The sequence below is a fragment of the Tupaia chinensis genome, unplaced genomic scaffold (assembly GCF_000334495.1).
Source record: "Tupaia chinensis unplaced genomic scaffold, TupChi_1.0 Scaffold000402_1, whole genome shotgun sequence".
NCBI classification, from domain to species: domain Eukaryota; kingdom Metazoa; phylum Chordata; class Mammalia; order Scandentia; family Tupaiidae; genus Tupaia; species Tupaia belangeri.
Genome location: NW_006159904.1, coordinates 5,201,781 through 5,229,135, shown reverse-complemented (window position 1 = coordinate 5,229,135; position 27,355 = coordinate 5,201,781). Strand labels below are relative to the sequence as shown.

General features: G+C 36.5%; 1 protein-coding gene across 1 annotated transcript in view; it reads left to right on the top strand.

Annotated features, from left to right (window-relative positions):
- LOC114008834 (uncharacterized) overlaps nucleotides 1-27,355 on the top strand; it is an 89,870-nt gene extending 62,515 nt beyond the window's left edge. Inside the window, exons 6-13 of the mRNA XM_027774097.1 lie at nucleotides 334-387; nucleotides 1,326-1,379; nucleotides 2,665-2,718; nucleotides 4,167-4,220; nucleotides 19,476-19,529; nucleotides 23,327-23,380; nucleotides 24,147-24,212; nucleotides 27,253-27,355. Of these exons, the coding sequence (XP_027629898.1) occupies nucleotides 334-387; nucleotides 1,326-1,379; nucleotides 2,665-2,718; nucleotides 4,167-4,220; nucleotides 19,476-19,529; nucleotides 23,327-23,380; nucleotides 24,147-24,212; nucleotides 27,253-27,355 (493 nt within the window). The remainder of the gene's footprint in view (nucleotides 1-333; nucleotides 388-1,325; nucleotides 1,380-2,664; nucleotides 2,719-4,166; nucleotides 4,221-19,475; nucleotides 19,530-23,326; nucleotides 23,381-24,146; nucleotides 24,213-27,252) is intronic.

The window sequence follows — 27,355 nt, the reverse complement described above, 5'->3', positions numbered from 1 at the left end:
TATCTGGTATTCACATCCATTTACTGTGTTTCTATATCCTTTAGTCAATCAGTTTCTGTCATAGAGTGCGGACACTCGCACATTGTGGTTAAGTTCTATAGTGAAGAACTGAACTGAAATCTTAATAAGTTTTGTAACAAGCCTTATTCATTGCAGTCATATAAAGATTCACATCTATGGAGAATGGACATATAATTTTCCAAATATCTCATTTACTTGTGAACTGAGTCAACCAGTTTGTAGATTGTACAGGAATTGTAGCTAATTTGAACCAAGAAATTAAATCCATTAAGTTATGTATTGTCTGACTTTATGTATTTTTAAATCCCCTAGCTCTGGTGCATATGAACTCCTCTCAATACCCCATGATGAAGCTGTTAATGAAATGTGAGATACATATAATATATATATAAACAATAAAGATATATCGATAAAGAGTTATAGTTGGTAGATCAATACTAGATAAAAATTGACTGTTTACACACACAAACACATACACACACATATCCCTGGACCCAACATACATAGAGAAAAAGGTTAAAATTGAAAATTATGACATTTGATACTTTTAAATCATCTCACTGGAGCATTTGTAGGTAATTTGTAATCTTTTACATTGTGTTAGATAAAGAACAGGTCAGAGAGGAATCCTTTCTCTTTGTACTTTTGGATCCTTAGAAGTAGGAATATGCCTAGCAAATCCACATTTCCTATGTATGGGAGTATACCAGAGTAGGCAAAGGAAGAGAATCCTGTTTGGAGAAAGGAGGTGGCAACCAACAGTCAACAGTGGATCCCTCCCAGGAAAGAGTAGGGTTAATAGACCCTAGAACTCCTCCTCCCCCTGTAGAGCTCTGCCACCAGGGGAGCCTGATATCTGAAAAACAAACCCACGTACACATTGGAGAGAGTCCCTGACTCAGGCCTCAGATTTTTTACCTGTGTGAGAGCAGGAACGAATCTATGATGGAGAAAGTGAGTTGATGGAGAGATTAGTGAATCAGAAAATTTAAGGGATAATATGGTTTGTACCTAATTGAATCTGAAATAAATTAAACCACAAAATGTATTTAAATTGTGGTTAGTTTCAATAGTGAGGACAAAACTTAAATTTTAAATTGTTAAACTTTTGTACAAGTTAAATACAATCATCACAAACATGCAGGATTCATCTATATAGGGACCATGCAAACAAATCTGGAAATAACTGATATACATATGAACTAAAAGAAACTAGTTTATAAGAAACTGTAGCTAATTTGTACCAAAAAATTAGGCCTAAGAATCATGTATTGTCTGACAATATGCATTTTTAAATTCTATAGCTCTGCCCAGGATGAATTCACATCAGAACCCTGTAATGAAATTAAAAGAAAAATGTGAGATATATATATATATATGTATATATATATATTTATGTTTATATATAAACAAATAAAGATTTATAGATAATTAAGTAGATATCAGTATTTACTTTTGATATATGCAAATGCACATTCATGCATACTCTGATTCATGAACCCACATATATATTCAGAGAAAGATGATTGAAACTATGAAAGTTCATAGTTGGGAGAATTCATGAGAATAGGGAGTGTCTTTGACACCGTTTCTCAAAGGTCTCACTTTAACAACTGTCTTTGGATCTACTTGGATGAAAGAGGAGTAGGTAATAAAAGGAATATTTCCTTTTTCTGGTGTTTTGCAACCTGAGCATATACCAGAGGAAAAAATAACAACAACAAAAAAAACCTTAGAAATTTTTCAGAATGCCTAACTTTACTAGATTGAATAGGGGTAAGAGTGAATACTATTTGGAGCATGAAGGAGGTAGCAGTGGACATGTAACAGAGGAAACTTCACTAGAAAATATGGATGCATCCCTCACCTCCAGAGCTCTGCTACCATATGAAGTTTGTTGATGCCCCAATCCCCAAAATTACACTATATTGGATTGCACCCCAGCTGAGGCCTGTGACTATTTCTGCTCTTGAGGAGCAGAAAAGATAACCAGGGTGGGTAAAAGTAAGGAGATAATGGAGGGACTAAGGAAGCAGGAAATTAGATGGGATCAAAGGGATGGATATCTATAAACTGAGGTTGAGTTTGAAATAAATTTTAGCATAAAAGATTGTTCCTTATGGGTCAGGTCCATTAGTAAAAAATAAACTTAAAATTTGAGTCATTAGGACCAGCAGATGGCATAATGGTTATGTCACTGGATTCCCATGTGGTTGACCACAGTTCAAGTCCCGTACTCAGTGGCTTAAAACTCACACTGGGCACATGTGCGTGCATGCCTGAAATCCTGAGAGGAGAATAGGGAAGAAGGGATTACAGCATGGCCAACCCCACTGGGAGGTGATTTCTTGCTTCCTGTCTCTGTCTCTCTGGTGAGCACACACACCCTATAGCAAAAAAAAAACTCTCTCTGAAAAGCCCAAACAACAAAAAACTTGATTCATTAAAATATTTTACAGCACTAGGATATTTCTGACAAACAAATAAAGCATATTCTAGAGAAAATTACATATTTGATTGCAAATATAAAGTTACAAAGGGTCAACTAGCTTATAAACTGAAGAGTAATTGTGACTAAGGTAAGCTAACATGTAAGTCTAGCAAATCACATGTATCTTACTATGTATCTTTTTAATATTTTAGCACTTCCCAATATGAATTAAATACAGTAACCTCACATGGACTAGACCAAGAAAGGTAAGACATTGAATGAATACACATATGCATATATGTACATGTGTACATACACACATACAACATATAGTTGAGGATCTTCAATGGTAGGGTATTCACTGTATTACATGGGAATATAGAGTTCCGGCATACTAGTTCTAAAATCCACTCACAGTAAACATCTGAATGGAATATTCTTCATCTTTGAATTGAGGTAGGAAAGGGGTTAGAAGTCATAAAGGGAATCTTCCTACTGTAGTGCTTATTGTCTGTAGTTATTGTGTATGAGGCTTTTTTCACTCCCTATAGTAGGCCAAGGGAGGAGAAAAGTCCTGTACAGAGAAAGAAAGTAGTGGTGGACAGGGAGTAGTGATATCCTCAACAGAAAAGAATAGAGCTATAGAACTTGGATCAGTTCCCTCACTCTCCAGAGTTCTGGAATCATGGGAAGCTAATGCCCCAAATTCAAATCCTCTCATCAAAGATGGAGCCCCTGATTTAGGACCACAGATACTTCACTCTGTGTGAGAGCAGAAAATACATTTATGATGGTGAAACTAAGGAGTCAATGGAGGGGACCAAGAACAAAGAAAATAACTGGGTAAAGGGGATCTGTATCTGTGAACTACAAAACTGAATTTGAAATAAATTAAACCACAAAATTTTTTCACATCGTGGTTAGGTTCAATAGTAAAAAAACTTAATTTAAATCTTGTGCCATTAAATTGTTTCACAGGTTAAGATAGTCATTACAAACATAGAAAGATTCATTTGTGTGCCAGCCTGTGGCCTGGTGGTTAAAGCGGCTGGATCCCACATAGCTGCTTATGCAGTTTGAACTCTAGACCTGCTGGCTTGAGAAACACTATGAGAGCATGTGCATGCATTCCCAAAACCCTGAAAGGAGGAAGAGATGCAGGACAAGGGATTGCCACGTAAACATGCCCCTTGGTGTGCTTTCTCAATAACAGCCCCCACCTGGCCACTATCCTCTCTCCAGTGAGCTCTCTCTGGCAAAAATATTTTTTTTTCTTTTTTTTTTGGGGGGGAGAGGTTTTTGCTATAGGACGCGTGCGCTCGCCAGACAGACAGAGAGATAGAAAGCAAGAAATCACCCCCCAGGGGGGATGGCCACGCCACAATCCCTTCTCCATTCTCCTCTCGGGATCTTGGGCACGCACACACATGCTCCCGGCGTGAGTTTAAGCCACCGGGTCCTGGACTCGAACCGTGGTCGACTATGTGGGAGGCCAGCGACATAGCCATTACGTTAACTGCTAGTCCCACAAAAAATTTTTTTAAACATGAGGATTCATTTGTATAAAGAATATAATAAAAGATCCAAATAACTGTCTTGCTTGTGAATTAATGGTCAACTAGTTTATAAGTGTTCAGAAATTGTAACAATTTGAAACAAAAGTTTAAATCTACATGGTCACTTGTTTGACAGTATGTCCTTTTAAATCCAATAGCTCTACTCCATATGAATTCACATCAGTTCCTGATAATGAAGAGACCACAAAAATGTGAGCTATACATAAGCAAATAAAGATATATGAATGATAGTTACACATGTATAGAAACAAATATATTACTTATATATGTATATATACTTTGACTTCTGGACCTGCACATACATAAGGACCTACACATACATAAGAAAGATAAAGAACAAGATTTAAGAATTTCATTGAATAAGATTTGAGAATTCATTGTCAGAATCCATGGAAATAGAATGTCTTTGACACTATTTCTAACTCTTTTCTCCAGAACATCTATAAGTAACTTTCCACTTTTTTAGTTTGTGTGGAATAAAAACAAACAGGTTATACAAGTTTGCTTCTTCTTGTTAATATATTATCACTCTGGGTCCAGCAGGTGGCATGGCGTTAAAGGCACCAGACTCCCACAGTTTGAGTCCTTACCTGGCAGCTTGCTGTCTTACTTTCTCTCTCTCTCTCTCTCTCTCTCTGTCTCTCTCTGGTGAATGAGTGCCCTATAGCAAATCAAAAAATAATTATAATAATAAAATTTAAAAATTCATATACATGTGTGTGTTTGTGTGTATGTGTAGCAATCAATAGCTTAGTAACTCAGATTTCCTGTGTATGAGATTCTGTTAGAGTCGGCAAAGGAAGAATTCTATATATGTGGAGGAAGAAGGAGTAGTTGTATTATATATAGGGATCAGTGGAGCCCTCAGTAGAAAATAATGGAGCTGATAACTCTCGAAGAATCCCTGACCCTTTAGAGCTTTGCCACCATGAGACGCTGATGTCTGAAACCTCCACTCACTATAACATTGGATGGAGCCCCTGATTCAGGCCTGTAGTTTCTTGACCCTACGTGAGAACAGAGAAAACAAATATGGTGGTGAAAGTCAGGAGTTAATTTGGGAATTCAGAAATGAAGATTTTAGATGGGACTTTGAGATGAACTCATGCCCCTCCCTGACTCATCCAGACACCCATTTCAGTGAAGAGCCTTACTGGATGGCAGGCTGCCTGTGGTAACAGCTGGGACCAGGAGCTCACCCCCTCCCCCACTCACCTTTGGTCTCTCAGGTTTGTTTCTTGGGACTTTGAGACAAACTTGCTGTTTTGTATAGCATGTGGTAGTCAATACACATGGTGTAGTCTCTACTTTGTTACTGAGTTGAAGCTCAGCAGCTCAGTTTGTACCAGCTCTCTAGAAACAGGGAGGACTTTGGGTCACCCAGGATCAGTAACAGAAGTGCAGAATGGCAGAACATAAGAGAGATTGCCAATTTCCTACTCCTGGACATCTTTGAACACTCGGAAATACCTTGAATAATTTAGAAAGGAACGTATAGATCACTATATGACTAGGAACCATTGGAGAGGCACAAGAAGTATGAGCAATCAACAGAATGTCTCTTTCCCAAGGAAAAGCTTCACTTCCACAGACGACACGATGGAACTTGTGGAAATGTCAGATAAACAATTTAGAATATTTGTAGTGATCAAATCGAATGAGATACAAGAGAATAGAGACAATGAGCTGCAGGAGATGAGGAAGTCCTTTATGATTTGAAAGAAGAAATAGAAACCACAAAAAAGAAACAAAATTGTTGGAGATGAAGAATGTGGTACAGGAAATTAAAACCACCCTTGAGAGTATTAAAAGTTTTGATTATGCAGAAGACCAAATCTTGAGTGCAGAAGACAAAACCTTTAACATAAAAAATATCAAAAAGACTGAGAAAACAACCAAGAAAAATGAAAATAATATATCATCAAGTGCCCAAACATCCAGATAATTGGTATCCCAGAATAGGAAGAAAATAATAAGAGTATTGATCATTTATTTCATAAAATACTGGAAGAAAATTTTCCAAACCTAGAAAGTCATTCAAATATCCAGGCCCAAGAAATGCATAAGACCCCAACCAGAATCAACCCAAGAAGATCCTCTCCAAGGCACACTATAGCCAGATTGGCCAAAACCACAGACAAAGACAAGATACTAAAATTGGCAAGAGGGGAATGTCAAGTTAATTACAAAGGTTATCTCATCAGGTTAACATTGAACTTCTTGTCAGAAACAATGTAGGCAAGAAAAGAATGGGGAAATATAGTCAAAATGTTAAATGAAAAACAATTTAAACCAAGAATACTATGCCCAGCAAGATTATCCTTCATATGGAAAAAACATAACATTCTTGGACAAAAAAAACCTGAAAGAATTTACCAACTCTAGACCAGTTCTTCAAGAGGTTCTGAAGGGAGTGCTATACCAGGAAAACTAAAAAGTCAGACAGACAAATTTAAGAGAATGAAAAACAACCAAGAAAATGGCTCACTAAATGATTGGAACATGTCCAGAAATATTGATGATAGTGTTGAATATTAATGGATTAAGACAAAGACTGTAAGAAGAGACAAAGAAGGGCATTATATAGTAGTAAATGGGCTAGTTAATCAAGAAGACATTATGCTATGTAAAATTAATTAATTAATTTTAAAGTATTAAATGAAAAGAAGACATAATGCTAATAAAATGGCCAGCAAATAGTAGGGGCAGTCCAGAGTTGAATGCTATCTTCCAGAATTTAAACGGAAATATCAAACCACAATAGAAGATAAAGTACATGAGTCTGAAGTGGTTAAACAGAATTTTATGAGTTTTGACTAAAACATTGCTGATTTTCTTCTATGCTTTGTTTTCTAGAATTAAGGATTTTAGTCTTCTCTTGAATTGTTGATAGGTCTATGTACCTAACTATTTGAACAGAATCCTAACCTGTTTCCTGGCTCTAAGTCTTAAGCAAAATTCTCTTAAGATTTTTCAATTTTGATTTATTGAAGCTGAAACTGCCTTTTTTGAAAATAAAAAAATATATTAAGAAATACCTATTTAATGACCACAGTAAGCTATATAGCCTCAGCTATGTGCTACTTAATAGTACATTCATTCTACTCACAGAGTTTCATGCCTAAAGTCAAATGTGTGTTCACAGATGTGTATATATCAGCAGAACTTGCTATTGAAAGTAGTTATATAAATCAAGATTTTTGTGAATCATTAAAATGTGGGGAATAAAAAAGGAATGGAAAGCAACTGAAGATACCAGAGACAGTGTAGGAGGAGGGTGGGAAATGGCAGAGGGTGAAAGAGGGGGAAAATACATTTATACACATATATAAGCATATAAAACCACACACACACTCATATATATGTATATACAAGAAAAGGAAAATTATTTGTTGATGATAACATGTATGATTAAGCCACTATACAGTGTATTCTGGATGGGAAATCACATTTTGTATGCTGTGGTGTTCAGAGAATGAATGTAAAATAAACTAATTAAGAAAAGAAAAAGATCCAATAGATTGGAATTGCAAAAGAGTTCAAGATATTGTTGTGAAGTATTTGCTTGAAATTAAACTACAAAATCAACTGTTGACAGCTTTTGATTCTGAAATGTTGAAATGATAAACTTCTTCCATCATTGCTACCTCAAGTTTACTCAGGATTTTTAAAATGTACATGGATAGTATTTATTTGAGTCTAAAAGACAGGTAGCCCTTACTATAGCCCACTGATTGAGATCTAGAATATAACTTAATTGCTTATAAACGTCAGAGCATTTTTAAACTTTGCGGGGATATTTTTGTTTGCTTTATGTATTTATTTATTTTTTTCCTGGCAGGAGAAGCTTTGTAAATAATAAAATACTATTATTTGAAAAAAAAAAGGAAGACATAACATTTATAAATATCTATGCACCCAACTCAGGAGCACCTAAATACATGAAAGAAAGATTGTGGGAGCTGAAAGTAGAGATAGGTTGCAACACTATAATTGTTGGGGATCTCAATACCCCATTATCTCCTTTAGACAGATCTTCTAGTCAAAAAATAAGTAGAGAGATACAGGACCTAAATGATATTATAAAATCAAATGGGCTTGACAGACAGACTTCTATAGAACTTTCTACTCTAAGACCACAAATATACATTTTTCTCACTCTGGCATGGACCCCCTTTTTTTAAACTTTCTTTTGATATTATCATAATCTTATTCATATTACATTCAATAACATATATCTTTACAGTGAATTACACTTCATTTTCCAGCACAATTACAATGCATATCAGTCAAGACAAAGACATTACTACCCACAACATCAGCATCAAATAGCTTTTAATCTTTTCTTCAGATGATTATTACTATTATATATTCTCATTACTTTTTAAAAATATTCAATCACTATATATTATTTGGCTTGTATAAAGGATTTACCCCACACAAAATACTTCTCAGACCAGTCCAGTTGAGAATACTATACATGTTATAATCAACAGGTAATAAACCATTTCCGTGTCCCACTAATGTCATGCCTCTTTATTTGTCCTCTTTCTATCCTTCTATATAACTCTTCCCTTCCCGTTCCACACTGTCTTCAGCATCCTTAACTATTTGCACTGCTTTTATGCCCTCCAATATTTTGATCTCTACCATAAAGTGGATAGTCAGTATATATTAAGTGGATACATACAATATCTTTCTTTCATATCCTGGCTTGCTTCACTCAGCAATAGATCCTCCGTACCTGATCACATTCAATAAAATGCTAGGTTCTTGTTGTTTTTTATGGCTGAGTAGTATTCCATACAGTGTATGTGCCAAACTTTTTCAACCCATTCATCTGTTTGTGGACATTTGGGTTGGTTCCATATTTTAGCAATCATGAGTAATGCTGCAATAAACATTAATGTGCAAGTTTTTTTTTCTGACTGAGCATTCTCCTGTCCTTTGGATAGATACCCAGAAGTGAGATTGCTGGATCCAATGGTAATTCTATTTGTAGGTCTTTGAGGAACCTCCATATTGTTCTCCACAGTGGCTAACCAGTTTACTAACAGTGAAGGAGAATTCCCCTTTCACCACATCCCTGCCGGCATGGAAACTTTTCAAAGATTATCTCCACTTAATATATATCAAGTGTCCACATTCTGTGGCTGAAACTGAATGGCTAATGATTATAAAAAACATAGTAAATGGTTGTGAATACCAGATACAGTGTGAGAGGAGGGTGAGTGAAGGAGTAGAGTCTGAGGAAGGACATTAAGGAAAAAAAAATAGAGAGACAAGGCATTTATGGGACAAAGAAATGGGTCATTATCTATTGAAGATAACTTTATAGTATTGTCAACTGGGCTGGTGACAAATGTGCACATGTTAGAATATTCACTTTGCAAGCTAAGTGACATGTGACTTAATGTATAAAAGAAACTGAAATAAAAAGTCAAAGGGGAAAAAAAAAGACTGACCATATGATAGGACACAAATCAAGCCTTTACAGAGTCAAAGGGATAGAAACTATATCTAGCATCTTCTCAGATCATGATGGAATTAAACTCAATATTAATTTCAAGAAACAGCCTCAAAAATACACAAACAAATGGAAACTAAACAACCTTCTTCTGAACTACTTCTTATCTGCAAAAGAAATAAATCTGAAATCAAAACATTTATGGAAACAGATGATAATAAGTACACAAGTTTCCATAATCTATGGGACATGGCAAAAGCAGTCTAAAGCAGAGAGAAATTCATAGCAATTGCTGCACATAAGAAAATGATGGAAAGGTGGCAAATTGACAGCCTAACATCATACCTCAGGGAATTGGAAAAACAACTACTACAACAACTAAAGTGCCAGGAGAAAAGAAATAATAAAGATTTGAGGAGAAATAAATGAAATAGAAAATAAATTATACAGAAAATAAATGAAAGCAAATGCTGGTTCTTTGAAAAGAGTAACAAGATCTACACCATTTGCTAGACTGATGAAGAAGAAAGGAAGTAACCAGATAAGTAAATTACATAATGAAACGGGTAACATTACAACAGACACAATATAAATACAAAACATCATTAGAAGATACTATGAGTGACTATATGCCAACAAACAAGAACATGGAGAAGATGGATAAATTTCTGGATGTATATAATCTACCAAGGTTGAATCAGGAGGACATAGAAAACATGAATGTACCAGTAACAAGCCATGAGACTGAATCAATAATAAATAACCTCCCAGCAAAGAAAAGTCCAGGTCCTGATGGCTTCACTTCTGAATTCTACAAAACTTTTAAGAAAGAGTAAACCCCATTCTATTAAAATTATTTCTAAATATCCAAAAGGAAGAAATCCTCCCAAACTCATTTTATGAAACCTCCATCATCCTTATTCCCAAAACAGATAAAGACATGACAAAAAAGGAAAACTATAGACCAATATCATTGATGAATATAGATGTAAAAATTCTCAACAAGATACTTGCAAATTGTATCCAACAACATATAAAAAAGATCATTCAACACAACCAGGTAGGCTTTATTCCAGAGATGCAAGGGTGGTTCAGTATACACAAGACCATAAGTATAATGCACCATATTAACAGAAAGAAACATAAAAACCATATGATCATTTCAATTGATGAGGAGAAAGCATTTGATAAAAAATAACATCCCTTCATGATTAAGACTCTCAATAAGATTGGTATATTCTCAACCCAATAAAAACCATATATGATGGGGACCAGCAGTTAGCGTAATGGCTATGTCGCTGGACTCCCATGTAGTCGACCACGGTTCGCGTCTGCAGACCTGCTGGCTTAAAACTCACACTGGGTGCATGTGCGTGCATGCCCAAGATCCTGAGAGGAGAATGGAGGAGAAGGGATTGTGGTGTGGCCATCCCCCCTGGGGGGTGATTTCTCGCTTTCTGTCTCTCTGTCTCTCTCTGTCTGTCTGGTGAGCATACATACCCTATAGCAAAAAACTCAAAAAAAAAAAAAAAACCATATATGAAAAACCTATAGCGGGAACAGCAGTTAGTGTAATTGCTATGTCGCTGGACTCCCATGTAGTCGACCGGAGTTCACGTCCCAGACCTGGTGGCTTAAAACTCTCGCCGGGCGCATGTGCGTGTGTGCCCAAGATCCCGAGAGGAGAATGGAGGAGAAGGGATTGCGGTGTGGCCTTCTCCCCAGGGGGTGATTTCTTGCTTTCTATCTCTCTGTCTCTCTCTGTCTTTCTGGTGAGCACATGAGTCCTATAGTGAAAACCTCTAAAAAAAAAAAAAAAAAAGAGAGACCCCAGAAATAAACCCCAAAGCTTACAGTCAACTGTGTTTTGACAAAGGATACCAGTCTATCCATTGGGAAAAAGAATAGTAAATGGTGCTGGAAAAACTGAGTAGAAAGTTTTTTTCACTTGTAGAAAGATGAAACTGGATCCCCATCTTTCACCATTAACAAAAATCAACTCAAAGTGGATCAAAGATCTGAACCTAAGACTCAAACTATAAAACTACTGGTGGTAAACACTGAGGAAACTCTGGGAGACACTGGAGTAGGCAAAGACTTACATAGGCAATAATCCCTAAAATATACAAGTGGGACTATGTCAGATCAAGAAGTTTCTGTATGGCAAAGGACACAGTAATTAGTGTGAATAGACAACCCTCAGAATGGGAGAATATTTTTGTAAAATATGCCTCAGATAAGGGACTGATAACCTGAATACATAGGGCACTCAAGCAAGTTGCTGAAAAAAATGATTAACTCAATTAAAAGATGGGAAATTGAGCTGAACAAAATCTGTCTAAGGAAGACATATGAACAGCCAAAAAGCATATGAGGAAATGCTCAACATCTCTCATCATAAGGGAGATGCAGTTTAAAAACAGAATGAGAGACCTTCTTGAAGACACTTTCATGGCTCCTGAGAACTAGCCATTTCAGGGGAAACAGAAATGAAGATTTTCCACTGGTAATTCAGCCTCCAGCACACAAACTTGCATGGTAGGAAGGCCCCTTTCAAGCCTCTTATTTCTGTATCTGTCTTTGTGTCTTTCTACCTCTGTCTGTCTCTGTCTCTGTCTTCTCATTTTTTGGTAAACTTTCTTTTTTAAAATTTTTTAAGGCAAAGCATTTTCTGGGCTTTCTGGCCCCTCCTTTCCCTTTATCTTGTTAATAATTCCCTCTCCCCCTACCAAGCAAGGACAGGCAAGGAACAGGCCTTCTTGAAGACACCTTCATGGCTCCTGAGAACTAGTCATTTTGTGTGGCATGCTTGCGCACTGCACAGTTTTCTAATTTTTGCTTTTTAAAATTTTTTTATAAATATTAATTTTTTAAAGTTTTTTTCTTAAATTTTTCTTCTCTTTTTCTCTGTTTCTTGTTTGTTGTTGTTGTTGTCATTGTTGCTGTTGTTTCTTTCTGTTTCCTTTTCTGTACACTCCTCAACGCTCAGATTGGACTTGAAGTTTGGAAAGAAACACACCATCCATCAGGTTACTAGAAATCACCGCAGGGCCACAAGAAATATGGGAAAGCAGGAAAATACCTCTCCTCCGAGGGAAAAGAATAACTCCTCTTCATCCACAAACAGTTCAATGGAAATCATGGAAATGTCTGATAAAGAATTTAGGACATTCATAATGGCGAAGCTAACAGAGATGGCAGAGAAGTGAGACAATGAACTGTGGAAGAGGCAGGAGAAAGGAGCTCATGAGTTCCAGGAGGTGAGGAAATTCAAGCAAGATCTAAAAGAGGAATTACACACTTAATAAAAGAATCAGATGGAACTGTTAGCGATAAAGGCTATAATACAGGAAGTCAAAATCTCCCTTAAAAGTATTAAAAGCAGAATCGATCATACAGAAAATAGAGTCTCAGATGTAGAAAAGAAAATTGCTGGCCTAGAAAAATCCACCATGAAGACTGATAAAATTATCCAAAAATTTTAGAATAATATACGAGAAATACTAGATACCATCAAACGTCCAAACATCCGGATAATAGGCATCCCAGAATGCGAAGAGACTCATAAGGGTATTGATAATGTATTCCATGAAATCCTGGAAGAAAACTTTCCAAACCTAGAGAGGCATTCAAAGATCCAGTCCCAAGAAATACAAAGGACCCCAAATAGAATCAACCCAAGAAGATTTTCTCCAAGACACATTATAGCCGACTGACCATAACCACAAAGACAAGATACTAAGATTGGCAAGAGAAAAACGTCAAGTTACCTACAAAGGATATCCCATCAGGCAAACAGCAGACCTCTCATCGGAAACAATGTGAACAAGGAAAGAATGGGAAAATATATTCAAAGTGTTAAGGGAAAAGCAATTTCAGCCAAGAATACTGTACCCAGCAAGATTATTCTTCCTATGGGAAGAAAAGACAAGAACATTCTCAGATAAACAAAACCTGAAAGAATGTACCAGAACCCAACCAGATCTCCAAGAAGTTCCTTAGGGAGTGCTATGTCAGGAAAATTAAATGCAGACACATGGAAGAGTTCAAAAACTAAGAGAATGGTCACTTTAATTGTAGGGACAAGTCTGGAATTGAATATTATATCCCAGAATTCATTCGGGAAGATCAAACTACAACAACAGATAGATTAAGTACATGAGACTGAACTGGTGAAATAGCATTCTGTGACTTGATTAAAATATCGGTGCTTTTCTTCTAAGCTTTCTTGTCCAGTTTTAAGGATTTTTGTCCTGCCTTGAGCTGTCAATATGTTCATGTACCTACTATTTGAACAGAATACTAAGCTTTTTCTAGGCTTTAAGTTTCAAGGAAATTTCCTTACCAGTTCAAAACTGCTTCTTTTGAAATTTCCAGCTGAACTTGCTATTGAAAGTAGTTAGATTACTTATGAAATTGTGTGATCAATCACCCAATTGTGTGAACTACCACCCATTAAAACTCTTAGAATATTTTCAGAATACTTGTGTGACACTCTACTAGACTGCATGAAGGGAGGAGAGGAGGTACTGAGAGGAGAGATGGAGAAAGGATTATGGTATGGCTGTCCCCCATAGTGGGGTGCTTCCCTTTTTGATTATGGTATGGCTGTCCCCCATAGTGGGGGGCTTACTTTTTTTTTCCCCTCTTTCTCTCTCTCTCTCTCTCTCTGTTTGTCTCTGATGAGTGCACATGCTTTTGACAAATTTAAGATAAAGTTACTTTGTATCTTACTATAAGTCACATGGTGTCTTAACCACATGTAAGTGATGTATCTTTTTATTCCTGTACTATTTCCAGAAATTAATTCAAAACAAGGCCCACCTAAGCACCAGAAGATATAAATGAATAAACACATATAGCTAGCTAGCTAGCTAGATATATTTATAGATCTCTCTATATATACATACATGACACAAATAGAGAGAGAGATGGAGATACAGGATATTTACTGGCACAAGAAATACAGGAATTCCCTTGATGCTGTGTTAAATCCTCTTTTGATAAGATTCTATATAGAATATTCATGTTTTTGAATATAGGCAGAAAAGGGGTAAGAAGAAGTCTTCTTACTCCTCATGTTTGTCACTCCTAGATATTATTTACGTGATCCTACTAGAGTGAGCCAATACAGAAGAGAATCCTAGAGGATATAACAGTGGAGAGGGCACAAAGGAGGCTTCACTAGAGATGATGAAGTTTATAAATCCTTGGACTGTCTCTCACCCTCCAGAGCTCTTTCACTATGTGGAGCTGGTACCCCAGACCCACACCCACCACCACATTGAATGAGGCCCAGAATCAGGATTGCTGTTTCTTCAGTCTTTATAAGAGAAGAGAACACATCTATGATTGAGTAAACAGTTCATGGAGGGACTTGAGAATCAGGAGATTAGATGAGATAAATGTAAAAATTTTTTTTTTATTTTTAGTTAGTAGCAGGCACACATTTAGGAAACTCAGATATCCTGTGTATGTGATCCTACTGGAGTGGGTTGGGTGGGGGATAGAATTCTGTTTAGAGTAAGAAGGAAGTGGCTGTTGATAGGGAGCAATGGAATCCTCTATAGAAAAAAAAAAAAAGGGAGCTTTCAGTCCTGGAAGTGTTCCTCACCCTCTGCCACTGTGGGAAGCTGATATATGAAACTCACACTCATAATTAAATTACATTAACTGAGTCCTAGCTCACTCCTATGACTATTACACACTGTCTTGAGAAGCAGAAAAGACAACCAAAGTGGGTGAAAGTGAGGAGATGATAAAGGGACTAAGGAAGTGGAAATTAGATGTGGTGAAAAAGATGGATACTTGGGGCCAGCAGTTGGTTTGGTGGTTAAGGCACTGGATCCCACGTGGCCAAATCCGTGGTTCAAGTCCCAGGCCTGGTGACCTGAAAAACATGCCCAGTGCAATTTCATGCAGGCCTAAAATCCCAAGAGGAGAATGGGAGGGAAGGAATTGTGGCATGGCCATCTGCCCGGGACGGAGGCGGGGGCAGGGGGCGGGGAGAATGCTTTCTCACTTTCCCTCTCCCTGTATCCTTCTGTTTTTTTTCCTGTGAATGAGTATGCCTCATGGAAATTAGACAAAATAAGAGGAATTGGTATCTACAAACTGAAGTTGAATCTGAAATAAATGTCACCACATAAGGCTGTTACACATTGGATTTAGTTTCAGTAGTAAGGAATTATACTGAAAATTGAGCCATTAACTTTAAGACAGTCTAAAATATTCATTAAAATCACATATAACATCATTTCCAGGAAAAAGTACATGTCAGATTCAAAATGGATGTAAATACCAGATATAGTGTGTGTGAAAGAGTAGAGTCTGAGGAAGGACATTTAGAAGAAAAATAAAAAGGCAAAACATTAATGGGACAAAGAAATGTGGTATATTATCTGTTGAAAATGTTTCATAGTTTTATCAACTGAACTAGGGAGAAATGTTCACATGTTGAAATATTCACTTTGTAAACCAAATGATGTGACTGAATGTATAAAAGAAAATTAAATTTAAAAATGTAAATGAAAAAAGAAAATACAACTAAAAACTAAAAAAATTAAAAATAAAATAAAATAATTCTTTAAAAATAAAAAATAACTCATTTAGATGTGGATATTTAACGGAAAACCAATCGATAAATTGAATAGCTATTGCATCTAATTTGAACTAAAACAATGACAAAAACACAAAACTTTTGGGCCAACAGATAACATGGTAGTTAAGGTAATGGACTCCCAAGTCCTGGACCTGGCGGCTTGCTTGCTCTCTCTCTCTTTCTCTCTCTCTCTGGTGAGTGCATGTGTTCTATAGCAAATTTTAAAAATAATCATGATAATAAAAATGAAGTTAAATAATTCTAAAAAAAATTCATCCTTTGATGCTACCTGATATGAACTGAAAACAGTATCTAGGGTAGACTCACCAATGAAATGTAAAATATAAATGGATAAATACTTATGTGTGTATATATATCCACAAACGCACATGTGTTCATATACACACACAACCTACAAAGAAATTTAGATTTTTGGATGTTCAATGTCAGGGCATTCATGTGCATAAAATAACTCCTTTCATACCGTTTCTAATGTCCTATCATGATAAGCTACTGTGTGGAATATTCTATGTCTTTTGAATTTATATAGCAAAAGAACAAAGAAGCCATAAAAAAAGATCTTACTTTTGATGATTGTCCTGCTTACTGTATATGAGACTCTGTTGGAGTGAGCTCTGGGAGGAGAGGAGAATTCTATTTAAAGAGGCGGGAAAACAGCAGTTAGCGTAATGGCTATGTTGCTGGAATCCCACGTAGTCGACTGTGGTTCGCGTCCCAGACCCGGTGACTTAAAACTCACGCCGGGCACGTGTGCATGCGTGCCCAAGATCCCGAGAGGAGAATGGAGGAGAAGGGATTGCGACGTGACCATCCCCCCTGGGGGGGTGATTTCTCGTTTTCTGTCTCTATGTCTCTCTCTGTCTGTCTGGCGAGTGCACGCGCCCTATACCGAAAATCTCTCAAAAAAAAAAAAAAAAAGAGGGGGGAGCCTTCTGCAGTTAAAAAAAAAATAGAGCTAATAAACCCTAATCTGTCCCTCACCACTCAAAGCTCTGCCACCATGTAACACTGGTGTCCCAAACCAAACACACCATACATTGGAGGAAGACCCTCCCTCTGGCCTGCAGTTATGATAGTGAAAGTAAGAAGTTTATGGAGGGATTTGAGAAGAAATTATATGGGGAAAAAAGAATTTGTTCCTAGGCCCAGTCAGTTTTGCAGCTGTGAAATATTCTGCAATGCTGGGACCAGCAGTTAGTGTAATGGCTATGTCGCTGGACTCCCATGTAGTCAACCGTGGTTCGAGTCCCGGACCTGGCGGCTTAAACTCACGCTGCGAACATGTGCATGCCGGCAGTCCCGGACCTGGCGGCTTAAACTCACGCTGGGAACATGTGCATGCGTGCCCAAGATCCTGAGAAGAGAATGGAGGAGAAGGGATTGTGGCATGGTCATCCCCCCTGGGGGGTGATTTCTCACTTTCTGTCTCTCTGTCTCTTTCTCTGGCGAGTGCACGCCCCCTATAACAAAAACAAAACAAAACAAAACAAAACAAAACAAAACTCTGCAATATGGAATATTGGGGTTTGAGTCCTTGTTGACTGTACATGCCAGGTGTATGCACGTATTTAGGAAAGGTTAGGGGAGGTTTGTGATATGAGACACTGTTAAAGATACTTGCCTTTCTTCCTGTCTCTAATTTGTACAATTTGTGCTTAGAAACAACACTTGAATTAGAAATTAAACCACATAATGCTTTCACATTGCAGTTAGGTTCAAAATGAAAGAATTGAACTAAATCTGGAGTCTTTAAACTTTGTCAGTGACCCATGATAACCACTACAAACATACAGACATACATTTCTCTAGAGAAAGAACATTAATGTTTACAAATAGCAGGTTACATCTGATTAAATATCAATTACTTTTTCTGTTGTGGAATGATGTTAGCACATTTGAAACAAATAATTAATTATAAAGAATCACATAGTATCTTACTATGTACCTTTTAAATTCTGTCAACCGTTCTGTATAAGTTGGAAACAGAGGAATAATGAGTTTCCTTGATATTGTTTCTAAAGTCTTTTCATGGTAAACTTCCATATGGAATATTTTTTGTCTTTCAAATTGAAGTAGGAAAAGGAAGAAAAATCAAAGAGGGTGTCTTTTAGTTTTTATCATCCTAGGTTACTGTGTATAACACACTACTAGAGTTGACCAAAAGAGGAAAGAATTTTATTTAGAGTGAGGAGAAGGTAGTAGTAGACAGTAAGCAGAGAGGCCCTTTGCAGAAAATAACCAAGCTAATAGACCCTAGAACTCTTTTTTACCCTCCAGAGCTCTGCCACCTATGTGGCTAGCACAACAAGCCCACACTCAACTTCACATTGGATGGAGCTCCTGACTTCAGGGCTGCAACTTGCAGACCTTACATGAGCAGAGAAGACATCTATGACGGTGAAAGTAAGAGTTGATGGGAAGATCTGAGAATTGAGAATTTAGATAAAGTAAAAGGGATTTATACCACTAAACTGCATTTGAATTTATAGTTAATTTGTCAGATGCTTTCATGTTGTAGTTAGGTTCAAAAATAAAGAACTGAACTTAAATCTTGAGTCATTAAACTTTTTCAAAAGCCTAAGGCAGCAGCCATAATCTTTTTGGCACCAGGGACTGGTTTCATGGAAGATAACATTTCCATTGACAGGAATGGGAATAGGGCTTTCAGGATGACTCAAGCATATTACATGTATTGTGCACTTTACTTCTATTATTATTACTATTACATTGTAGTACATAATGAAATAATTATGCAACTCACTATAATGCAGAATCAGTGGGAACTCTGAGCTTGTTTTCCTGCAACTAGATGACCCCATATTGGGGTTCCTATGAGAATTTAATGCTGTCACTGATCTGAAAGGAGGCAGAATTCAGGTAGTAATGCAAGTGATGGAGAGTGGCTATAAATACAGATGAAACTTCTCACCCATTCTTCACCTCTGGCTGTATGGCCTGGTTCCTAACAGGGCACAGACCTGGTCCATGGCTAGGGATTGGGGATTCCTGGCCTAAGATATTTACTACAAAGATATAAAGAAATGGGTTATTATCTGTTGAAGATAACTTTATAATACTGTCAACTGGATTGGTGAGAAATGTACACAGGTTGGAATATTCACTTTGCAAGCTAAATAATGTGATTGAATGTATAAAAGAAATTGAAATTAAAAAATAAAATAATTTTTAAAAAGTTAGGTCTATGGAAAAAGGATACAGAAGTTTCTAAATAACTTAATTACATGTGAATTTAAGGTCAAGCAGATTATATGTGCTAATTGTAGCTAATTTGGACCAGAAAGTGACATCTAGAAAGTCATGTGATGTCTGACTACATGTGCTTTCTAAATCCTACAGCTTTACCTCATATAACTTTCTACCAGTATCTGCTTATGGAAATACCAGTGAAAGGTGAGATATACCTAAACCAATATAGATATTTGAATTAATAGATTAGATATATACATGGATAGAAAGACTGTTTATATACATATTTATATGTTAACTCCTGTACTCCTGAGCATCTATACATACATACAGAGATATAGCTATCTTTCTATCTTTTTAAGATGAATTTGGACTATGAAAAAAAGGTCAGATCTTAAGAAAAATGCTTCCTCCCCCAAGTGTGTTTGTCATCCTAGTATCCAACAGCCAATACTTTTAGGAAATATTTTAAAATGCCTTTGTATGAGACTTCATTAAATTGAGTGAAGGGAGAAAAGAAGGCTAATTGGATTTACTAGGGGGTAGCATTGAGGGAGCAGAAGAGCCATCAACAGAAAAGAACAAAGCTTTGTAGACCCAGGACGTATCCCTCACCCTCCGAATCTCTGCCACTACATGAAGCTAGTGTCCCCAATAGAAAAACAGCATTATATGAAAGGGAGTCTTGAATCAGGCTTGTAGCTACTAGACCCTATCAGAGAGTCAAGAAAGACATGCATGGTGGGTGAAAGTAAAGAGGTGATGGAATAACTTAGAAAATAGGAAATTATGAGAAAACAGGGATGGGTTCCTACAAACTGGAGTTATATTTGAAATAAATTCTACCACAAAAGGCCTTTATACCTTGGGCCAGTTTCAGTAATAAAAAAAAAAAACTACACTTAAAACTTAAAATATTAATTTTTCAGACAGATCTAAAATACTTACTTCGTATGTACAAAGCATCATTTCTAAGGAATACAAAGAGATGCAAAAAAATTCATGGAGGCTCAATTTCCATAGAGAAGCCAGTAGGATGCAGGACTGTGGAGTTGGAGGCCATATTCCAATCATGGCACAAGTCCTAGTCTGGTCAGGATAAAAACATGCTGGAGGCATGTAGGTGTGCCCAGGATCATGACGTGCTGAAGGACTGGAGGAAGAAATTGGCATGACAGTCCTGTGGAGGGCGTTTTTGTCTCTCTCTCTTTCTTATGCATGTGTTATATCATGAATAATGAAAAAAAATAAGTGAAAAAAATTAATTAAAGTTTTGGAACAAAAATTTAAAATCCACACATTGTTCATAATATGCATTTTATATGAACTTTTTGAAGACCCCTAGAACATTATAGACTCCAGATAACTGATTATACATTAATTTTTTTTAAAAAAAATTTACTTTTTAAAAATTTATTTATTTTACATTGATTCACTGAGCATCACAGCATACAAAATGCGATTTCCCATACAGAATAAAACTGTATAGTGTCTAAATCATACATGTTATTGTCAACAAATAATTTTCCATTTCTTGTTTCCTATATGTAATACTCCGCCCCCTCCCATTTCTCACCCTTTGCCATTTCACATCCTCCTCTCACAGTATCTCTGGTATCTGCAGTTGCTTTCCATTCCTTTTTATTTCTTTTTTCCCCACATTTTATTGATTCACAAAATATCTTAATTAATATAACTACTTTCAATAGCAAGATTGACTGGTGTATACATATCTGTGAACACATGTCTGACTTTAGGCATGGGAGTAGAATGAAAATACTATAAAGTAGCACTAGCTGAGGCTATATAGCTGACCGTGGTCATTAAATAGGTATTTTTAATATCTTCTTTAATTTCAACAAAAGTAGTTTTAGCTTCAATAAATCAAAATTTAAAAATGTTAAGAGAACTTTGCTTAAGCCTTAAAACCAAGAAACAGATTAGGATTCTGTTCAAACTACTTGAACCTATCAATAGCTCAAGAGAAGACAAAAATCCTTAACTCCGGGGAGGTGGGAGGAAGCATAGAAGAAAATAAGTAATGTTTTAGTCAAAAGTCATAAGATTCTATTTCACCAGTTCAGTTCATGTACTTAATCTATCTTCTGTTGTGGTCCCATATTTCTGTTTACATTCTGAAAGATAACATTCAACTCTGGACTTATCCCTACCAGTAAGCTGACCATTTTCTTAGTTGTTTGTGAACTCTTATTTCTGTGTGTCCGACTTCAGTTATATATATATAGCACTCCCTTTAGAATTTCCTGAAGAGCTGGTCTAGTGTCTGTAAATTCTTTCAGGTTTTGTTTATCTGAGAATGTTCTGGTCTTCCCATATGAAGTATAATCTTACCGGGTACAGTATTCTTGATTAAAATTGCTTTCCTTAACACTTTGAATATATTTTCCCATTCTTTCCTTGCTTGCATTGTTTCCAATGAGAGGTCTGCTGTTCGCCTGATGGGATATCCTTTGTAGATAACTTTCTCTTTTGTCAATCTTAGTATCTTGTCTTTGTCTGTGTTTTTGGTCAATCTGGCTGCAATGTGTCTTAGAGAAGATCTTCTTGAGTTGATTCTATTTGGAGTCCATTCTATTAGAATGCTTCTCTAGGTTTGGAAAGTTTTCTTACAGGATTTCATGGGATAGATTATCAATGCCCTCATTAGTCTCTTCACTTTCCAGGATACCAATTATCCAGATGTTTGGACACTTATTGGTATCTAGCATTTCTTGTATATTATTCTCATTTTGGGGGGCTATTTTCTCAGTCTCCATGATGAATTTTTCTAGGCCAGCAATTCTGTCTTCTACATCTAAGATTCGATCTTCTGTATGACTAGTTTGTTTTTAATACTTTCAAGGGAGGTTTTGACTTCCTGTATTATAGCCTTCATCTCTAACAGTTCCATTTGATTCTTTTTTATGATGTGTGTTTCCTCTTTTAGATAGTGGAAGAACTTCCTCACTCCTGTAACTCATCAGCTCTTTCCTCTTGCCTCTTCTGAAGGTCATTGTCACTTTTCTCTTGTATCTCTGTTAGCTTTGTCACTATGAAAATTCTAAATTCCTTGTCAGACATTTCTGCAAGTCTCATTGTACTATCTGTGGATGAAGAGGAATTATCCTTTTCCCTAGCAAGAGAGGTGTTTTCTTTATTTCTCATACTTCTTGTGTTTCTGTAGTCATTTCTTGTCATCTGATGGGTTATAAAATTCTAATTTCTAGAAGTTCAATCAGAGCATTCAGAGCTATTCGGGAGAAGGTGATCTGCAATCTCTTTGCCATTACATTTTTCTCCCTTTGTGCAGCAGATTCAGTAGAAATTGAGGAATATGTTGACCCTAATAGTATACAGATGTTTGGTTACAGTTCACTTAGACCTGTCTAGACACTCAGTACATGAAGGTTGAGCAGCAAAATGATGAGGTAAAAGAAAAAAGATAAGAAAACAGAGAAAGAGAAAAAAGGAAAAAGAGAGAGTGAGAAAGATAAAGAAAAAAAAAACAAATTTATTTATTTTTATTTTTTAAAAAGCAGAAAAGTAAAAACCACATTGTCACAACCACTAATTCTCAGTTCCTATGGAGGAGTCAGTCTTCTGAAGACCTGCACTTTGCCTCTCCTAAATGGTAGAGGGTAAAGGGGATTATCAGCAAGATAAAGGAGGAGCTGAGAGCCAAGAAAGTACTTTACCTTAAAAAGGTAAAAAGACAAACATTTTTAAAAAATGGAAAGTCAGAGAGAGACAGAGACAGAGGATATAGGGGTGCTCTACCAGTTGAAAATGGGGTTTGGAGAGTGAAGTTTCAGCAGAAAATCTTCATTACTGTTAGTCCCTGAAAGCACTAGTTCTCAGCTCCTATGGAGGAATCCTTGATTATACATTAACTTTTTAATGATCAGTTTTTAAGTGCAAGAGTAATTGTAATTGCTTTGAACTAAATCAGTAAGTCTAGGAAGTCACATGATATCTTACTATTTACCTTTTTAATTCTTTAGCACAGCCATATATAAATCTAAAGATTCATCCATGAGTGGACTCAGCCATCCAGCGTAAGATACAAACAAAGTAATATATGTGTATGTGTGTGTTTACCCATATATATGTATGCATGTACACACAACCTGCAGAGACACTGAGATTTGGGATATTGACTTTAAGGAGCTACCACGGGAATAGTAAGTTCTTTTCACACTATTTCTAATGTACTATCAAGGTAAGCTTCTCTGTGTGATATTCTTTGTCTTTTGAACAGTAGTAGTAAATGAAGGAACAGGTCAAAGAGAGAGTCTTCTTATTCCTAGTCTTCACCCTTAGTGACTAATAGCCCAAATTCTTAGCAAAGTATCAGAGTGTCTGTGTTAGAACACAAAGGTGAAAGAAATCCATTGGAATGTAACAAGGAGGTACCAGTGGACAGGAAGCAGAGGAGCCCTCAACAAATGAATAGTCAGTCCCTGGATGTATCTTCAGAACTTTGTTACAAGAACATAGCTAATAGTCCCTGAGTATATCCCTTAGTTTTCGGAGCTGTGCCACTATGTGATACTGGTGTCAAAATCCACATATCTAGAGAGAGAGAAAAGGAAGATAGAAATATGCACATTTTAGTCCTGAAAGTACCCATGAGAAAATAGTTTTCTGGAAAGTGATTCTTAAGATTGCTTTTTGTAGAAAGTTAGATCTTTCAGTGAGCTAGGTTATGATAACTATATCCCCTATATTTATGGAATTCTTATTCAAATAAATGTTTTACATCAGTATTCCATGTAGCAACTCTGTAATGATATATTTTTTTGCATTTCTTGGCCATTTAAGCATATCAGAAGAACTTTCCAGGCTTGATGATGGCATTGAAGACATTGACTTTCCTAATATGTATGGGTAAGTCAGCTTGAAGTTTGGAGGGAGGGAGCTACTGATGAATCTCCTATCTTTGGGAAGGTGAGACTTGTGCTGAGGGAAGCAGGAAAAAGGAAAACTATAGAAAGATATAAAAATGTGTGGGAGGGAGAGTACATAATAATGGCCCCAATTAAATTTTTTGACAAGTATCCTGTTTGAAAAAAATAATTCCATCTATTCACGAATAAATGATTCTTATAGTTTGAAAATATGAAAGTATCCTTTACATTTTATTGCAAGGGTTTTTATTACAAATAGTAATTTTATTACAAAATAATAGTGATTTTATTACAAAGTATTGTACTTCACAGAGAAATGTAGAATCCTGTTTATTTTACTTATGATCCTTTCTTTTCCTGGATATCTTCAATCCTGTTTATACATTTTGCCTATGAGCAAATAGAACTAATACAAAAAGTGAACATGTTTTGCTGATAAGGTCTTTTTATGCTCATTGGAACTTTATTCATTTTGATTTTGTTTTGACATTTTATTATGTACTCTGTAACAAAGTTATACATTCCTGAAACAATTTGTGTCTGAACTGCAGAAATATTCAAGAGAATTTTTTATGCCTCTCTCTTGCCCTGTTATTTATTCATTCACCAGTTTATGTCAATGTTGGAGAGTACTGCCAAAGTGCAAATTAACAAGTCACTCTTACAAATTTTTACAATTTATCTAGACAAACATTGCATAAAAAAATGGGGCAACTAATGAATAAAAATAATTATTTCAATTATTGAATTTTTATTTTTCTGCATTTTTTATCATGGATATTAATGAAAAGTTTACTTTACCTCTTAACTAGATTGTGTATGTACATACTAGCTATATTTTTGCAATGGGGCTGCCAGGGCTAGGGGAAAATTTGAATAGTTTGATTAAAGCAAGCATTTCTTTCTTCTTACCCTCACTCTAAACAAAATGAAGTGTTTTTTTTTTCTTTTGTTTTTGTTTTAAGATGTTGCCACACTTATCACTGTAACTACATGGGTTTTCTTGCCTTAATAAAACCATAAAACATGGGGCCAGCAGTTGGTGATTACATGGCTGTCTCTGGACTCCCATGTAGTCAACCATGGTTTGGGTCCCGGACCCGGTGGCTTAAACTCACACAGGGTACATGTGAATGCGTGCCAAGTTCCCAAGAGGAGAATGGAGAAGAGATTGCAGTGTGACCATCCTACCTGGGTGGGTGATTTGCTTTCTGTCTCTCTGTCTTTCTGGTGAGCACATGTGCCCTATAGCAAAAACCTTTCAAAAAAAAATAACCATAAAACATTCTTGTTTTGGGGCCAGCAAGTGGCATGGTGGTTAAGGTGTTGTACTTTCACATGACCAGCTGCACTGTGGTTCAAGTCCTGGACCCATGACTGTAAAATCACTCTGGTGAATGTGCATGTGCATGTGTACCCAAAATCCCCAAAGGAAGAAGGAAAGAGAAGTGTGGTCATCCCTCCTGGTGGGGGAGACTTCTCACTTTTCCTCTCTGTCTTTCTGTCTCTCTCTGGTAAGTGCACATGCCCTATAGCAAAAACCTTAAAAAAAAAAAAATCTTATTTTGTATGAGTGTCCCTCTGAAATTCCACCAAGAAGGCTGCTGAGAGTGTCAAAGACCTACCCATGAAATGTTAGTTTCTTCAAAATGTGTATGAAGTCACTTCCCTATCAAAAAAATAAATAAAATACAGTACATGATCAAAACTATCTTTCATTGGATCTATCTGGTTTATAACTAGGGTTTAAGTAGGTGTTTTGTTTTTAAGTTACAAAAAATTATATTGCATAGATATAAGAGCTCTTAGTAGTATTTCCTGTGAGAAACACTGATGTTTTAGATGAGGAAGATGATCTTGGGTTTGGAGGAAGAACTGGAATTGATGGGTCTAACAGTCACTTGAAACTCAGCAAGTCACTAAACTGTTTTCAACTTTCGGTTATTTAAATGAAAACTAGTAATAAGCTATCTATGATACCTAATTTACTGCATGATATATAACAAATTAATAATATAAGTAAAATATTATATGTGAAAGTGCTTTGAAGACTCTAGATCTATAAATAGGTTTTATGCTAAAAACCAAAATAACACAAAAAAGTTCACTGTAAGGAAAATAAATCTGTCCACAAATCATCATTTATAATCTTTATAACATGCCTTTCTAGGGCCAGCCTGTGACCTGGTGGTTAAGAGAGCTGGGTCCCACAAGGTCAACTGCACAGTTTGAGTCTTGGACCTGGAGGCTTGAGAAACACTCTGAGTGCATGTGTATGCATGCCCAAAATCCCAGAAGGAGGAAAAATGAAGAAGGGATTTTGGTGTGATGACTATTTCCTCTGGGAACTGTTTTCTGCCTCTCCCTTCCCCCGTTTCTCTTGAGCATGTGTGCACTTTGACAATTATTATTTTTTTTTCCTCCTGTTTTTTTTTTTTTATTAAATTATATTACCTAACACTCATTCCCTGAGCATCATCACAACACACTAAGTGTAGTTTCCCATCTAGGATAAACTGTATAGTGTCTTAATCAAGCATGTTATCACCAATAATATTCCATTTCTACTTTCATACATATGTATACATATATATATATATATGTTTTTTATCCTATGTTTGACCCCCTCTCCTGTTTACACTATCTCTGCTATAAACCGTTGTCTTCCAGAGGAGTCATTGAAAATGCGACACCTGCGAGTAGAGGGAGAGGGGCCACGAGTCCAAAGTTTCTAACAATAGGGAAAATAGATTCCATTCAAGGTTGGATCAAGGGTGGGTCTCATGCAGTTCCACAATTATAGGTGAGTCTCCATGGAATACAGTTTCAGGAAAGCGGTTCTGGTAAGCAGAGTTGACCATCAGTTGATGCGGCACAGCAGCCATCTTCCATCATCTTCTCACTGTCCATAGGTAGATAAAATCCTTCTATACAGTATATTTCTCAATTGGTTTAAGACAGCTAAAGATTCTTTCTGTTGCTTATAGTTGTAAATTCTTAATCCTTGTTTTCGGCTTCAGCTTGTTGGCCCAGAGGCCACACGACCTCGCCAGAGGGCGAGGGGGGGGCAAGGGCCCGCCTCCCGCCGCTGCCTTGGCGCGGGGCCTGGGGGGGCCGCGCTGA